The 15,624-nt window shown below is 32.6% G+C and overlaps 1 protein-coding gene across 1 annotated transcript; it reads right to left on the reverse strand.

The window, feature by feature from the left end:
- Window positions 1-6,935: 6,935 nt before the first annotated feature.
- BDR25DRAFT_345279 (uncharacterized protein) lies at window positions 6,936-7,668 on the reverse strand (the record flags this gene model as incomplete). The annotated part of the gene is made up of 3 exons (XM_033694034.1): window positions 7,309-7,668; window positions 7,056-7,235; window positions 6,936-7,001 (listed from the first exon to the last, which is right to left on the reverse strand). Exons 1-3 carry the CDS (start codon window positions 7,576-7,578, stop codon window positions 6,936-6,938), a joined length of 516 nt encoding a protein of 171 aa, XP_033543978.1. The 5' UTR covers window positions 7,579-7,668.
- Window positions 7,669-15,624: the final 7,956 nt, after the last annotated feature.

A 15,624-nucleotide genomic window follows, 5' to 3' on the forward strand; every position in this document is an offset into this window, starting at 1 on the left:
AGATTCTACTATGTTAATAGCAAGCTGTGCTATAAAAAGCTATTCTGCTTAATTATCCTAGTTAAAGAACACATATTTTCTTAAATACCTTTCTACTTTAGCATTTGCTTGTTTAGTCTGTCTGTCTGTCTATAGGTAGTATGCTGTAGATAGTTTATGATTTATGCCTAAGTGTCTTATAGCAGCCTTCTAAAACTTACTTGTAAACAGCTTGTCCCTATTAGAGATAATAGTCTGCAGGCATTTATAAATTAAAACTACATTTTAGTTAAGTTTATAAATAAATTTCTTAGCTGTTATAGTCTTTTCTAAGAGCTATGTATATAAGAATTTTGTAGTTTTGTTTAGAGCAACTATTATTATGTTACAGAGTCTTTCTATACTAGGTTCACATAACAGCAGAAGCCTAGTTATAAAATCTATAGTTATTATTATCTATAGCTATGTAAGGGCTTTAATAGGTTGTAGGTGTCTATACGTCTTATACCTTCTAGAGTTATTTCTATTATAAATATTACATTTACTTAGAATTTCTGCACACAGTTATTTTAGTTTTAGAATATCTCTAGAGATTATAGCTTTAATTTTCTTTTAAAGTGTTCTAATTCTAGAGTGTCTAAACATAGAATCCTTATAGTATTCTCTAATAAGGTTCTTCTATTCTTACTTTACTACTGTAAAAGAGCAGATTTCTGCTTTTAGATCTAGTCTATTATAGACTAATTTTTTTAGTGTTTCTTTAAATATAGCAAATTCTTCTATATCTTTCTCTTCTCTTTTAAAATAGTTAGCTTACCTGCTTAACGCGTTAGCTTGCTAATTATTAGTGCCTACTACATGTTTTATAACAAAGTTAAATTAAGCTAGTTCTATAGCCTATTATATGTGCATTAGCAACAGCTTCTTTATTATTATAAAAGTAGTTAGGTTAGTGTAGTTAGTGTATATAATAAATTACTAGCTAGTTCTTTATAACTCTGTTTTCTATGCTTTTACTACATTTCCTATTACTTTTAGTTCTTTGTCTAGGATAGTATACTTCTGTTCTAAGGGAGAGAATTTTGCTAAGTAGTATGCTACTAGATGCTATCTTCTGTTTTCCTGTTTCTAGAGAAGTGCTGCTTCTTTAGCTCTTTTTAACACTTTTATATATAGCTTAGTTTCTAGTGTTAGGTTATCCATCTATATTACTAGTTTACTAGTTATAATTTTTTTAAGCTTTTAGAAGGCTTCTTTTATCTAGAAGTTCTAGATAAACTTAGGGTATAGTTCTTTCTTAGTTGTTGCGTTTGTAAGAGGTAGTGTAATTTTTAAGTAATTCTTAATTATTTATTACACATATCTTACTAGGCCTAAGAATCCTCTAACTTCTTTTACACTTATAGGTGTTAGCTATTCTATTACTTTCTTAATCTTTATAAGGTCTATCTTAACTTCTTTCTTATTAATAATAAATCTAAGATATTTAGTTTCCTGTACATTAAACTTACATTTTAAGAGTTATAAGTAGAGTCTATATTTTTATAATTAGTCTAGTACTAGTTTTACTTTTGTTACATAATCTAGTTTATTACTTTTAGTATAGATAAAAATATTATCTAAATATACTAATATAAAGATGTCTAGATATAGGCTAAGTGTAGTGTTAATTACTTATTAAAAAGTAGCTAGTGTGTTAGTTAGTCTAAATAGCATAATAAGGAGCTTATAAAGAGCTCTTAGGGTTTAAAAGTCTGTTATCTATTTATAGCCTTTCTTAATTCTTATCTTATTAAATCTATCCTACATGTTAAACTTTATGTAATGTTTAGTTTTATAGAGCTAGTTTATTATGTCTTATATAATAAGCGGTAGGAACTAATCTCTAATAGTGTTTTTTATTAAGGGTTTAATAGTCCTAGCAGACTTTTATCTTTCCCCCTTTCTTTTTTGCAAATACTACTGCTAATGCTATAGAGCTCTTACTTTCTTATATATGTCCTCTTGCTAGCATCTTGTCTACGTATTCCTGTAGAGCTTTTTTTTTTAAATTTTATAAGTAGTCTTAGCTTATGCGTTTTTAATTATAGGTTTAGTTTTAGGTTTATAGCATAGTTCTATAGCTAATGTAGCAGAAGTTCTTCTAGATTCTTAAGTGTCTTAAACATATCCTAATAATTGCTGTATTCTTTAAGAATTGTGTGCTCTGTTTGTTGTGCTATCTTATACATTCTTACTTATTTTATTTTCTTATCTTTAAGCATTTCTTTAAGTGTAGTTTTCTTAAGTTTTTTTATTATTATTTAAATTGCGTAAGCTTCTAGTTCTTAATAGAGAAACTTTTTTAGTTTCTGTTTTTTAGAGTACTAGCTAGCTCCTTGTTTTGCTTGCTTATGTGCTAGGCAGTTGTCTCTATAGCATGCTAACTAGGTTATAGTAGCGTGTTATTTAAGGGTTTAAATAGTTATATTTTTCTAGTTAATTTCTAAGTTATGTTTATACAACTAGTTGTAGCTAAGTATTGCTTAATACTTTCCTCTTAAGGGTGGAATGCTTAGAGATCTCTAGTTATACATATTTTTTATTTATAGCTATAACTTAACTATTTCTAGTTATATGTAACTATTCTTAAATTTAATTAAAAAGGCGTCTACTAAGAAGACTTTAAAGAGGTTTTTCTTTACCTAGTATAGTATGTCTTGTTAGTCTACCTAGTTAGAGTTAATAGCTATAAACGTACATCTGCTGTCTATTAGTGCAATTCCTTTTCTTTTATTAAGAGTAAATTTTATAGTAAAGCTTTTACTAATTCTTTGTTCTACTGCTACTAATACTTTAGCATTATAGTAGATTTCTCTATAGTTAAGTGTGTTATCTAGTTTAACATCTTCTATACTTTATTCTTATGCGCTTATCTAATCTGTCTAGATCCTGTACTGCTAGTGTCCTTAAATTATGCAGTCTTTAAGTAGGTAGTCTCTATTCTTAACTTAACAGTGCTAGGGGAGCTAGTTATTTTACTAATATGCTTTTTACTAAAAGTAGTAGAAGACGCAGTCTCTATTATTTCTGTAGTTTGTCTATGCTTTTTACTTGTAGTCTAGGCCTGTGCTGCAGTAGAGGCAGTGCAGCATTTTGCATTTAGTTGCTATTCCTTCTAAGGTGTTGTCACCTATACTGTTTTCTCTGCTTAACTATAGCCACTATCCTGCTTAATGTTTTATAGGCTAGTGCTGCACGCAGTACTAATTAGTGCATAAGTACTATTTAAAAGGACATTCCTTTAGGTTTATATAGACTAGTACTAGCTGTACTTGCGTCTATCTAGGGTACTCTTTTATTTATATAATTTAGAGGAGGTGTGCCTTGTATTAACATTTACATTCCTTATATTACTTACTTTTATAAGGAATATAATATTAGTTAACTTATTAGGTCTTAAGTTTCTTTTAGGTTATTACTAGTGCTAAGGGCAGTGTCCTAGATCTTTTCTAACAAAGGTGTAGGGTCTAAAGCAACGTGCTTAGCTACCCTAGGCCTTCCCTATTACAGAGGATTTTTTTTAAAGAATTTCTATCTCTCTGTCTTATTTAGGATATTATAGTGTACTTTAGGAATGTTTAAAATAACCTTATATATGTTTATGTTATTATTAATGTGTACCTTATAGTATTCTTTCTTATAATAGTTGTAGTTATAGGTTTCTCTGCATTTTTAACATTTACTGTAGTAAAATTAGTAGGCTAGTTTTTTTATAAGTATGCCTATTATTAGCTGCTTTAAGGGGAATCTGTTTTTCTTTTATTTTATGTTTTTAACATAGTTAGCAACTTATGTCAGGGTTGCCACTTTTATAGTAATTACTATTCTAAAATAGTAATTACTATTTTTTTAAAAAGTCTATAACAGCTTAATTACATTAGCTAATATTCTAAAAACCTAAACTTAGATACTAGGTATACTAAAGTATAGATATATAAGATTAGATTCTACTATATAAATTTGTATCCCTAGTAATAAAGAAAAAAAGAGAAAAAAAGCAGATATAGTAATAGTAATAGTAATTACTATTTTTCTCTCCTTTTTTTCTCTCTTTTTTATTTATTATAAATGTATTAAATATAATTTTTAGAATTTAAATTCATAGATTTATAGACTAGTTTACTTAGCATCTATATATTAATTTTTAGAATTATAGCTTATGTAATTAAGTAATAATAACGTTTTTAAAAACATAGTAATTACTATTTTAAAAATAGTAATTACTATAAAGTGGCAACCCTGACTTATGTTAAATTACACTATCCCTTAAAAACAGCAGCTTATTTAATTACTTAAAAGACTTTATAGTTGTCTTATACTTCTACTTTCTAGTAATTCCTAGAATAATTTAGTAGTTTATAGTTAGCTCTACATCTCTAGTAAAGTTGTTTATTAAGTTTGTTATAAATTTCTTTTAACATTAGCTCTTATTTTATGTGCATAACTTTTATAGCTAGTCTTTAATCTTTATTCTCTAGGTTCCTAGAGTCTAAACATTTTTAATAAACGTAGCCTACTTTTTTTACAGTTTAGACAGGCCTTTTTTTAAGCTATTTTTTTTATTCCTTACTTAGAGGTAGTCTGTTACTTTTAGAAGAACTCTTGCTTTTTTTTTTTAGAGATACTATGTATATGTTTTATATAACTAAGGTCTATTAGTTTTTTATTATATTAAGAGGTCTTCTTTTTTCTTAGTGTCTACTTAGACTTTTATGTTATTATGCCTGTTTTTTTTTCTCTAACATTCTATATGTCTTTTGTTATAAGTTATTACCTAGTTAATAAATTTTTTTAAAGTTTTTAGTTTTCTATTACGCATAAACTTATCTTTAACTATATTATTTAGCTTATTATAAAACATTCTACTTATAGCTTTCTAGTCTGTCTATCTGCAGATAGCTAGTTATTTGCAGAAGCAAGCTGTATAATGTTAGACACTTTTTTTTCTTATTATAAGTTGTTTATTTTGTTAACTACAAATTTTTTTATTACTAATCTATAAATAGCAGTTAAGCCTTTTTTAAAGAAGTTAATGCTGCTAAAGATTTCTTTTATCTTTAATAAAAGCCTTCTAAGTAGAGTTCTATCTAACAGATTATTTCTTTATAGGTTTAAAAAGCGCCCTTATTATATTACATATAAAGGTGGCATTATGTAAAGAACAGCTTAAGATCCTTTACACTTTTAGTAAGAGGCTTAGAAAGTGCTAATCTTAATGTCTTTTTAGAGTCTACACTTACTCTTTCCTAAGCTGCATTTCTTAAGTTTAATACTTTAAGTTAAAGAGCTTAGGTTTAGAAGTTTACTACTGTTAGTTCTTAGTTTACTAACTAGGCTAGCATTTACTTTAATGCAGCTACTTTATTTCTTAGATTGTTTAACTGTTAGTTTATTACTTCTTTACTTAAAGTTAGAACTTAGCTAGTACTAGCTAATAAGGCGCTAGTTATTTCTAAATTAGTAGAGGTAGTGTAAAGATTTATACTTTATTAAAGAGTAGTAATTAATGTTATAATCTTTACTTTAAAAAAATAGTGTCTAAAGTACTCTAGGCCTAGGGAGGAGGTTAGGAGTGTAGAGGAGGGGGAACTTAGTCTTAGACAGGTGTATAGTCTGTTAAGGCGTAGTTACTAGGACTAGAAGGTGCAGCTAACTATAGTTTACTCTGCAACAGCAGTATAAGGTGCTTAGGTTAAACAGTTCCTATGTAGGGATAAAAGAGAAGGTATATATATTGTAAGATATATAATTAGATTACTTCTTATTAAAAAGTAGCAATGCTACTTAATTTATATAAATAATAGACTAAACTGTTAATTACAGCTTCTAAGTAAAGTTAGGATCCTAAACTATATACATAGGGTTGCATGCGTTGCATGCTCCTAGGCCTGCAGAGCGCGCACTGCATGCACTGCATGCAAACACGCTCAGCTCATTAGATGACGCATTTGGCCGCGCATTAGTCCAAGAGCTTTGTCCATTCCTCGTCCGTCGGGTCACGTGACTTGTTGGGCAGGGGATCGAGGACTTTCCATCCTTGATCGTTTAAACAGTGGGGCACAGCTGACTGGTTGCTTACGGTCCAATCGTGGGTTGTAGCACTAAGGCTACAATTACTACATAAATATAAATGTATATAAGACTATAGTTAATTAACCTTTAGAAGGCGTAATTAAAGTTTAGTTTATCTTTATAGACTAAGTAGCATTGCTGCTTTTTAATAAGCTGCAATACTAATTGTATATCTTGCACTATATATACCTCTCTTCCTGTTTAACAAACTGTTTAACTAAGCGCCTCATACCGCTGTCTGAGCTCAAACCACAATCCAGCCATCCTACCGGCTCCATACCCGAACCACACCAAGGACCGTACATCCAAGGCAGGTTCCCCTATTCTTATCTCTTAACCTAACCACCGGCCCGCGTGCTTGCAGCCTCCCCAAAGGGACTCTGCCAAGCAAGGATTATAATACTTTGCAAGGAATTTTGTCTACACTTTGATACTAGCTTAGCCTTTATTAAAATCAACTAAATGAGCCTTATTAAGCTGTTTGTTATCCGAAAGTGTTTGGATTTTAACAGATTCGTCGCCGTTGAAAGGTACCTTCATTGATTAACAACCGCAGACCCTGGCAGGCGTTTATATAGCGGTGCGCGGGCTCATGAGTATCTGATTTTAGTGAAGTAGTGCTCACATAAAAAACGATCGTGCTTGGAGTAATCCTCTTTTGCAAAGGCAGACTCTTAACTAGCAGAACTTAGAAGTATATAATGTGCCTTATTTAATAGAGCCTTATTGTCCTAGGAGCTGAAAAGAACCTTTCTCTTTACGCGAACTTGCTCGTTCGCAACTCGTTCTCTAGGCTCTGTCCCAGACAAACTTAAGCCAGCCTTAGAATGCATCTTCATTCCTCACGCAACAAGCGTGCTATTCAGCTTGTAGCACTTCTCGGTCGGTATCTTTTCGTTCGAGTCCCACTGTAAATCTATCAGTATGCTTTCTAGTATATTAACCTGGTCCAATTCGCATACATGTTCGTGAACACAGCCACCAACCCAACGCCATCTGTCCACTGTCGAGTATCGTGCGTAAGACATGTTCGTGCTTGCATCGAAACACCAGGCAGAGTTTCCTGCGGTTCCTACTGGTTTCCCATTGCAGAAGAGCGACCAAATCGCTTGCGGGCCATTTGCGTAGCCTGCGTGATGTTGCTGTCGTTCCAATTAGCGTTGCGAGTAATGAGAAGATGGGGTGACATGTGATCGTAAAAGAAATAAAGCATACAATGTAAGAATTGTCAATTAGTGAAAACATCGTACGCGCATCTCCGTCCACGACGAATGCTTTGTAAAACTTGTACGCTCTTTCGGCTGTCTGTGCGACAGTTACAGTTAAATCAGGGGTGCAAAGTTGCGGCGGTGACTTGTATTGATTGCAGAGATTGTCTCCTTTCTTGTCAAGAACATGGTATGTCGCAGAGAAATCGCCCGCCGGAGCAGCAAGCCCGCACATGGGCGCCAATATGGCTGCGGATAGCAACGTGAGAAGGTGCATGGTCACAAGAAGGGATTGACACAATATGCTTCGGCCGTCCTACGGAGCGTGTAGAGGATATATATTACCAGCAGGCGTGACCAGTGTGGGGAATGTGGCTCTCCGACATGACGCAGATGAACGATTCAACCAAGCCCGGTTGTAGATGGTTCATTAATTTCGGCACTTTCGGTGCTAGGTTTATTATTGGCGGAGTTTGTTCTGCTCATATTTTCGGTTTCTAAGAACGCTGGCTTTTCTTCGGGCCTAATGTAGTTAGCAGAATATCCTCTTTAGGTAATTTAGGCTTAGTTATTCTAGAATTTAGAACATCTTTAGCAATGTTGTACATGTAATATCTTCACAAGCAGGTTCTTAATTAACTTTCTAAAAAGTACAATATGCAGCGTATAGTATGCTGCAGCTTCTAGTTGTTATGACCACTGATTAGGCTAGAGGGACATGCCGAAACTCCAACCCCACTGTGACGGTGCTGCTTGTCAAGCTCCGCTGCTAGTCACATGATCTCGCTAAGGGCTAAGCGAGTGCGCTGGCGCCTTGGCGCCGCGCAAGCTTTTCTCTCGCGAAAACCCTTCGCCTCCTTCACTCCCCATCCTAGTTTAGCTGAAATAGAGCCGACCTACTCTACCTCGCTTCCCCAGCTCCACACGGTAGTAGAGACAGTGCTTGTCATCACAGCGACATCTAGGTGTCGAGCTGCAGGTGTGCAGAGGGTGCTACAAGAGATCGCAGAAACCGCGCAGGCTCAACTGCTAGTCACATGACTGTACTTGGTGCTGCCATCTGCTTGCAGTCACATTTCACCACCGCGCTACATTATTTTAACCTGCTTCTGCTTGATAATTGCTTAGAATAGCATGCAATACCATATAGTCTAGTGCAGCCTTGCAGCGACATCTAGGGTGTCGAGCTGCAGGTTTGCAGAGGATGCTACAAGAGATCGCGCAGGCTCAACTTCTAGTCACATGACTGTACTTGGTGCTGCCGTCCGCTTGCAGTGATATTTCACTACCGCGCTACATTATTTTAACCTGCTTCTGCTTGAGAATTGTTTAAAATAGCATGCAATACTATATAGTTTAGTATTGTAACGATTCTCATGAATCGTTCCATCTCGGGTCGCCCGGAACCTATCCGAAGGGTCCCCGTATCGGCCCCGACCCTGACTCGACCTGGCCCCGACTCTGCCCTACCCCCCTGCTGTTACCCCTATTCCCCCATGTATTTAGTTGTACCTCTCCTCTGTAGCTAGCTTAGTAGTTTTCTAATATCCTTTGTACAAGGCCTATAGGTGTTAATAGGATTCCTAGGTTATTAAGTCTCTACGCACTTTTATATGCCTCTAAGTAGATTCCTACTGCATTTAGACCTATTATCTTGCCTATGCTGTGACATTATATTAGAAAACTTGCTATTACTAGTAATAGCCTTATTATAATATTATAACTAGTAATTATTTATTTAACTATATTTAAGCTTAAAACATGTTAAATTTAGTTTAAGTTATAATACTTACACAGTATTATATTTAAACTACTTAGTTATATAAATAAAATACTAGAGACTTTTTATTAACTAAAGCTTTTAAGTTTCGAACTTCTTATCCCCTATAATTAAAATTACCTTTAAAAAAAGTTGCATAAAGTGTACTAAAGTAGAAACTTAAAAACTACTAATAACGTACTTCACAGGCGAGTTGCTTACACACTTAAGTTGCTTACTTTTGCTAAGACCCTACTAAACTACTCTTTCTATACTAATCTATTCCTAACAACACTACTTAGACGCGCTAAAAGAACATTAGATATAGCTTATACTCTAAGCTTTTAAATAAAATAACGTACTTCACAGGCAAGTTGCTCACACACCTGAGTCGCTGTTACAATCCTTGCTTCCTAGAAGCACTCAGGTCTTATGATATTCCTAGGGGGGGAAGTAGGACGGGTGGTAGGGGCCAACGGCAGGGTGTACCGTCCCGCGTGTAGGCTAATGGGCTACTGGAGGAGAGTAGAGCGACTAGATTGTGGTTTGCCCTTAATGCAGCAGTAAGGAGGCTAGGTTAAACAGTCCTGTTAGATAGAGTTAGAGGTATATATAGTGTAAGATATATAATTAGTATTATAGCTCTTTAGAAAGCTAAATGCTACTTAGTCTATGTAGAGAATAAACTAAACATTAAACACACCTTTTTAAGGTTGTTTAAGGTAGGGATTATATACATGTACTAGAGGTGCTAAAAGGAGCAGAAGGAGTTTATAGAAGTCTGCTAAGGCAAGCTCCTATAAGCTGTTACGGCCAACAGTCAGACCGTAATGACCCAACTGGCTGTCCCACACAGCCCAAACGATGTCGGATGGAAGGCACTTAGCCCCACGCTAAACAAATCACGTGACAGGACAGATAAGAAATAGCTTCAGCTTTTAGACAGAAGCCTTACAGAGTGCACTGTCTAATAAGGACTAAAGCATTGCAGGCAATGCAGGCATTGCAGGTGGTTGCAGGCAATGCATGCAACACCTGCAACGCATGCAAACGCATGCAAGCCCTATGTATATAGTCTTAATTATAACTATAGTTAAAAGGTTATAATTACTATTAAGTTTATTATTTAGTCTTTACTATTTAATAAACTAAGAGGCATTAAAACCTTTATAAAGAGAACATTACTGCCTTGTATATCTTGCACTATATATACCTCCACTTCTATCCTTACAGATTAGGTTTGCTAGCTCCCTATACAGCTACTAGGACAAACCACAACCTGCCTTCTTTATCTTGCCCTACCTATACTCTGCTTAACAGACTGTACACCTAATCTAGCTAAGTTCTACCCCTTCTCTGCTAACTACACCTTAGGCTAACATACTTCTAAAAATACTATTTTGCTAGAGTAAGAATTATAACAGTAATCACCACCCCCTACAAAGTATAGCTACTACCACCTTAGACATCAGCATAACAGGTGCTTTAGCTGCTGGCACCAGATAGACCCCTACAGCAACTAAAGAAGCATAAAATTAGTAGATACTTTATCTCTAAAACAAGCTTAAACAGCTTAAACAACACCTCTAGCTTTAAGCATAATAAAGACTCTTAAATGTCTACTAGATCTAAGCCCTCTAGCTAGAAGTAGCTAACCTTAGAAATATTACTTAAAAAAGAACTAGTATTAAGTCTAAAAAGACTCTACGCTTAGCCCCTCTTAAAGTGTTTAATAGCTCTGCTAAAGATTTAAAACCTTTCTTTACTAAATGCTACCTCTACATGCAATACAATAAAGGTGCCTTTAGAATAAATAAAGAAATAATTTCATAGATAAGCTTATATTTAAAAGAATTACCTGCTATTTAGTTCTAACCTTACACTAATAACTAGATAAACTATAAGGCAAATAGTAAACTTTTACCTCTAAAAACACAAAAAGTCTTTAATAACCTTAATTTATTTAAAGCAGCTCTAACTATAATTTATAGGCTAGTTAACAAAGAAAAATAAGTAGTTAATAAAATAAACGCTCTCTAACAGAGCAATAGCTCTGTCTAACAATATGCAGCCTGTTTTAGGGAGCTGCTAGCTATCTGCAGATAGACAGATAAGAAAGCTGTAGGATAAATGTTCTATAAAGGGCTTTTAGACACTATTAAGAACAAATTTACTTATAATAAGAAGCCTAAAAGCTTTAAAGATTACATTAAAAAAGTACTTACCTATAACAAAAGACATACTAAGCAACATAGTAAAAAAAAAAAAGGCTAGACAACTATAAAACCTAACTAGTTTTAAAAAAAGAAAAAAACTTTATAAATTAATAGTAAACCTATAGACCTTAGTTACACTAAACATACACATAGCTTCTCTAAAAAAAAAAAGCAGTACCTCTAAAAGTATAAAGCCACCTCTAAATAAGAAATAAAAGAAATAGCTAAAGAAAAAGGCATACTTTAACTATAAAAAAGTAGGTTACTTTTATTAGAAATGCCTAGACTCTAAACAACTAGAAAATAAAAATAGCAGATTAACTATAAAAGTAATGCATATAGAATAAGGCCTAACAGGACAGGAGATCTTAGAAAGGCTAGACAAACACCTCTGCTAGTAATGTAGAGACAATTACAAATCTAAAAGATGCCTAATAGAATACTAGAAAGTTAAGGTACAAAACAGTAATAAAGTCTTTAGAGCACTAAAACAAGCTACTACCTATAAGAGATAGCAAGGCTACACCTAAGCTACAACATACATTATAAATGTTAAAGAAGAGAAAGAAAAGTTTTTTTTAAAACAACTAATAATAGAAATCTCTACTTAAGAACTAAGATATTAATTTACTTACAGAAACTGCTAGAAATGTAGCAACACACACTGTCTAAAAGACTGCAGAAAGTTAATGTACAAAGTACACATTAATAATAATGTTAAAACCTATAGTATACTAAAAGAAATTGCTAAGACACATTACACAGTTATAAACATAAATAAATAATAAAAAATATTCTAGAAAATTTTTAAAAAGAGTAAGAGCCTTAACTAGTAATACACACTACTACTAACACTAAATCTATGCTAAGAACAAGCTAACACACCTCCCTTAGCATTAGCTATTACTTAGAAAGATCTAGAAACCTAATAAGATAAAAAATACTACATTCCCTATAAAAGTAGGTAACACAATAAATTTTATTGCACTTACTAGAACTACCTGTTATAAATAATAAGAACTAAGAAATACCCTAGATAGACATAGGTTTAGCTAATACTAGTACAAAACAACCTTAAGAAATGCCTCTATGCATAGTACTTATGCAGCAGTAAGTACTGCATTAAGCACTAGCTAACTAAGCATAAGGCTAGCTAGTAGCCACACAGAACACAGGAAAGTTTATCTAAGAATAACACACTAGCTAGCATAGCATCTACCTGCAAAATGCTACACTGCCTCTACTGCAAAAACAGTATAGATTACAAATAAGAACTATAGACAGAATGTAACAATAAAGTAGCATGCATGTTCTACTACTTTTAATAGAGAGCACACTAACAGAATAATTAGATGCTATATTACTATAAAATAAAAAACGCCTAGTGTACTGTGTTAAAATGCATAATACTAGGACACTAAGAATATAAGGTATAATTAGACTAAATTACAGAATATAAAAACACAGCTAAGACTATTAACAAAGATAATAAAATAAACTATAAAGAAATACCCTATAAACTCTACATTCTTATTACAGTTAGATAAAGACTAGGATAAAGCCTAACAACTAAAATTACCCTCTAATAACTAGGCTAGAAATAGAAAGAACTTACCCTAATTAACAGCAAATGCACATTTATAGTAATTAATTTAAAATAAGTTAACTAGAATAACATACCCTTCTAACAAAAAAAAACCTTTTTAAGGTATCTCTAGCTAACGCCTTATTAATAAAATATAAAGCAGAATAAATCTAACTTAAAATAAAAAAACTTATTACTAAAGCTAAAGAAACTAAGGACTAGATATCTTTTAACATATTACTACTAGGAGACAAATACTAGGCAATACTAGGCTACAACTAGCTATATAAGCATAACCTAGCAATTAACTAGCAAACTATGTCCCTAACTAGCTAAGATAATACAGAAATAGCATAATTAGCATCTTATAAAGACTTTAGCACCTACTAATAAGAAAAGCTAAAAAAGTTCCCCTACTAAAAACTAAAAGCTTAGGCTGTCTACCTAATAAAAAAAAAACTAGAAGAAATCTCCTTTAAAAAGTTTAAAAAGAAATAAGACCTTAATTAGGTTAAAATCTATTAAATATCTTAAAAAACAAGCAAACTACTAGAAGAATATTAAGACTATAAGAATATGTTTAAGACCCTAGAAGATCTAGAAGAACTACTACTACATTAGCCCTAGGACCACATAATTAACTTTAAACTAAACCTATAACTAAAAACTTATAAACTACAACCCCTAACAAAAGCCTAAAAAGACGCCTTACAAGAATATATAGACAGAATGCTAGCCTAAAGACACATTAAAGAAAGTAACAGTCTAATAGCATTAGCAGTAGTTTTTATAAAAAAGAAGAACAGCAAGGTAAAAGTATATTAAGATTACTAAACCCTAAATAATAACACTATAAAAAATTAGTATTTCTTACTAATTATTTAAAATATTATAAACTAGCTTAAAGGAACTAAACACTTTACTAAATTTAATGTCTAAGATAGATTTAATAAAATAAGGATTAAAAAAAGACATAAATAGATAATAGCCTTTTAAACTCTAAAAAGACTATATAAACTTCTTATTATGCTATTTAGCTTAACTAACGCCTTAGCAACCTTCTAATAAGTTATTGTCACGATTGTGCACGAGTAAGGTTATAGAGCTTCACGGAGGTCTAGTTTAATTACTAGGTGAGGTATCATGGTAGGTACAAGACGTTGTGTGAGGAATAGGAAGGTTTAGAAGGAAATTAGCAATTAAATACTTAGCTTAGAAGTCTAAGCGCTTTAAGTATAAATTAAGCCTGTTCTAGGTTTAGTTAGTGTTAAAGTAGTTTATGCTTAAGTTTATGTCTATGTTATGTTGTGTTTATGTTAGACATGCACTAATAATACTCTAGTACGCGTCTAATACAGTTATGTCTAGGATCTAGGGAGGATACTGTAACACAACCCCCCCCCCCCCCTTATTAGGAAGGGAATTCTTTACATTAGTAGTTCTAGCATTAGGTTGTCTTTATTAGGGTACAGGTTTAGTTTAGATAGGTATTAGGCGTGGAATTAGGTTACTGCAGAGTTCTCTTACAAGGCTTTTGTAGGTTTCTATAACAGTTTGTTGTATCTAGTCTATTTTATAAAGTATTTATAGATATGTTTTTTTTATTAAACTAAATCTATTTAACATCTTCTATAACATATTCTAGTTTATTATTTATAATAACAGGTTTAAGTAGCAGGTTTAGCTGTCTAGGTAAATAGTTAGATTTAGAGGCTACTTAGCGCAGCAATAATACGTAGAACACAGGGTGTATCTTTATGCTGTTAGGTAGGATTAATTAGTAAGCATGCAATAAGACTATATAAGCTACTATAAAGGGGCTAAAGTTCTTCTAATTAAGTTTTTTTAATTATTAGTTTATTTAGATATTTCTAGCGTCTAGCTAGACCTTCTTGCTAGCTGCATACGCAGGGGCAGAGGTTTAGGATTAGTTTGCGTACTCTTATTAAAAAGCTTAAGCCTATGTAAGCTTTTTATAAATGTATTTAGATATGTTTTAGATCTTATTAATAAGTCTATTTATATTTATTACTTATATAAATTAATAAGTTAGTTAGGGGGTATTTAAAAGTAGTTTAAATCTTATTTAGAGGTAGTATCTGTAGTTTGCTAAGAATAGAAATACTTATGTTAATTTAGATATTATGTTATTAGCTTTAAACTATGCTGTAGCTAACTATTTTACCTAGTTATCCTACTAGTAGTTTATATACACTTATAAGACTTATTTTATTACAGCATTTACATTCTTAGTCTAGCTGTTAGTCTCTAGGTAAAAAGCTGTAGATAAATAGAGGACAATTTAGAGCTGTTTACAGAGTTTGTCCTAGAAGGCTAAGACAAACTATGTACCTCTGTCTAATATAATTATGTTAGGCAGGCTATAGTAAACCTATATGTATTAGTAGAATAACTAGGCTATATTAGGGGCAGTTATAGAGGAACATAGTATTAGGTGTTAATACTTAGTTAAGTAATTAATAACTACTATAATATTTATATACTCTTTAGATAAAGGTAGGTCTATAATAAAATTAATTAATATATCTTTTTAAGCTTATTTAAAAATTAGGAGCAGTTTAAGCAGGCTATTATACCTTTCTTAAAAGGCCTTTACTTTACAGTAAGTATAGCAACATAATACGTATTAGCGTACAGTATGGAACATGCGGGGCCAGTAGTACTCTCTCTGTAGTAGGTTGAGAGTCTTTCCTCTGCCTAGGTGTCCTCTAATAGGCAAGTTGTGTACAATTTAGAGTAGTT

Source organism: Lindgomyces ingoldianus (genome assembly GCF_010093535.1).
Source record: "Lindgomyces ingoldianus strain ATCC 200398 unplaced genomic scaffold BDR25scaffold_31, whole genome shotgun sequence".
NCBI lineage: Eukaryota > Fungi > Ascomycota > Dothideomycetes > Pleosporales > Lindgomycetaceae > Lindgomyces > Lindgomyces ingoldianus.